At 52.0% G+C, this 2,087-nt stretch overlaps 1 protein-coding gene across 1 annotated transcript in view; it reads left to right on the forward strand.

Annotated features, from left to right (window-relative positions):
- The window catches only part of ULK1 (unc-51 like autophagy activating kinase 1), a 78,431-nt gene extending 76,848 nt beyond the window's left edge, over nt 1–1,583 (forward strand). The window contains 1 exon segment of the mRNA XM_009888137.1: nt 1,040–1,583. Coding sequence (XP_009886439.1) covers nt 1,040–1,095 — 56 coding nt within the window. The 3' untranslated portion in view covers nt 1,096–1,583.
- The last annotated feature ends 504 nt before the right edge of the window (nt 1,584–2,087 follow it).

Raw genomic sequence — 2,087 nt, forward strand, 5'->3', positions numbered from 1 at the left:
CCACGTCTAGCCCAGCCGGTCCGCAGCGGTCCCCGATGGCGTGGGTACGGCCGAAGTGCAAACCCTGCCTCTCCCCTCTGCTGGCTACCAAATGCCTTTCTGGGGCCGGCGTCCAGAGTGCTGCCAGGCTGCTCTAGTAGTCCTTGTAGGCAGAGCACTTGGGTAGGTAATGAGAGAAGAGATTTCTGGCTCACAGGCAATCAGTCAGCTAATTATCACCAACTTTCACAGTTGACATGAGGCTCACTGAAGGGGAGCAAAGGGAGATTGGCAGGTGGTGTGTGGTACTAAGTGAGTAGGGAATACAAAGTAGTTTCTATTGTACTGTTTCTTACCAAACCTAAATCGCATCTTTTGTCCAGAGACACAGTTAATGCATCTAATAGATTTCTTTTCCCAGTTGATAACCTGGGATTCCCTGTTTTACCCTATGTTCCAGCTTCATATGGAGGCTATAGTAGGGTATGCATTTCATTTTACATCTCAGGTATATGATTACTTATTTCTGAAAAGTGAAAATTATGAACCTAGAAATACAGCAAGTCTTCCTGTGAGAGGAATGAATTCCACCAGATATTTAGCTTCTGAGAGAGTCTTGGGCTCAGTGAGAATTGGGACTGCCCATGCTGGGCTGGGCTCAACCTCTCGGTTGGAAGCCATGACAAGCGGCACTGGAGACCATGAGTCATCTTACCTGCTGGCGAAAGCCACTCCAGTAACTAAAAGGGAATAAATTGTCCTGGTGGACGGTGGTTTTTTACAACATCTTGGTACTTCTGTCAGAAGCGCTGCCTCCTGCCTTTTGTTGTTGGATCTCCAGTTATTCAGCCCTTCAACCTGTCCCTTCCCAGCATGGTGTTTGCGGTCAGGTCCTCGCCTACTCTAAATCAGGATGTGGTAACGATTCTTGAAGGGCTGCTTAGATTTGCTGAAGTTCTGCCCTTTTTTTTTTTTCCTTAATCTCCAGCATGTTTTGCTCGTCTTTATATTGCCAGGAAAATGAGAAGTTGATTTCTTTTGTTGTCTTTTTCTCTCCCAGGTAAACTGTGCATCGAGCGCAGGCTGTCAGCTCTGCTGTCGGGGTTCTGCGCCTGATTTCAGTGTTGTTCTTCACGCACCTCACCCCAGCCGATCACTTTGTTTCCAACGGCCTGCTGCTGTGGTGGGAAATGATGTCAGCAGAAGGAGACCTGGAGGATGAACTGCTCGATGTTTTGTATTTTGACGTTTTGGGAAGTTGTTCCACAGAGTCGGATTCCTTCGCAGGGATGTGCGACTGCAGCAGCACAAATACTTCCCTGCCCAAAGGCCTGGGTGAAGACGTAGCCGATGTGGAAAGGTTTCCCTCGTTGGCAGAGAGGATGAAGGATAGAAGTCCGCTTCTTCCCAGCACTTTGAAGGATAAGACTGCCGCCTGCCCCTCTTGCTTAAGAACAGGGTATTCCAGTGCTGTGTCCGTTGCAGGCAATGGATGTGCTGAAACTGCTGGCTGCAGTTCACGTCGGAGGGTGTCATTCGGAAATCAAGGCCAGTTTGTGTACTTTCCCCTACCCCAGCTGACAGCCAGGCATCTTCAAGCTCCCGGCAACCTGAGGCTGCCCTCCTTTCTCTCCCTTCTCCCTTCTCCTCCGTGTCTGTGCCTCGGAGGACTTACTGAATGGCAGAGAGGAGGGAGTCCGCTCCCTTTTGCCGGAGCATTGCTGAAGTGGCTCCCACCTCTAGAGAATTCCCAGGCGAGCAGAGGACACGCTGCTGCTGGGGGAGTTTGCGTCTCCCGTGGCCATGTGTGGGCTGCCTCTCCGCCTGCATGGGCCAACGACATGGGGAACGAGACTCTGCGCAGGAAACAGGAGGACGACGGAGAGCGTGACGCTCCTGTGTTTGTAAGAAGCCAAAACGAATCCGTTCCTCCCCGGGTCCCCGAGCTCAGCGGGATCAATGTGACGGGGTGCCGGCTGTTGAGCCCGGCCTGTCAGTACATATCTCCCAGGAGGAAGCCCCAGCGCTGTCCTGCTCTCGGCTGTTGGCTCGGTGACCCCTCTCCCCCCCCCCGAACTGCAAACACTAGCTTTGTGAATCAAAGGAGC

This window comes from Charadrius vociferus, unplaced genomic scaffold (assembly GCF_000708025.1).
Source record: "Charadrius vociferus isolate BGI_N301 unplaced genomic scaffold, ASM70802v2 scaffold326, whole genome shotgun sequence".
Lineage (NCBI taxonomy): Eukaryota > Metazoa > Chordata > Aves > Charadriiformes > Charadriidae > Charadrius > Charadrius vociferus.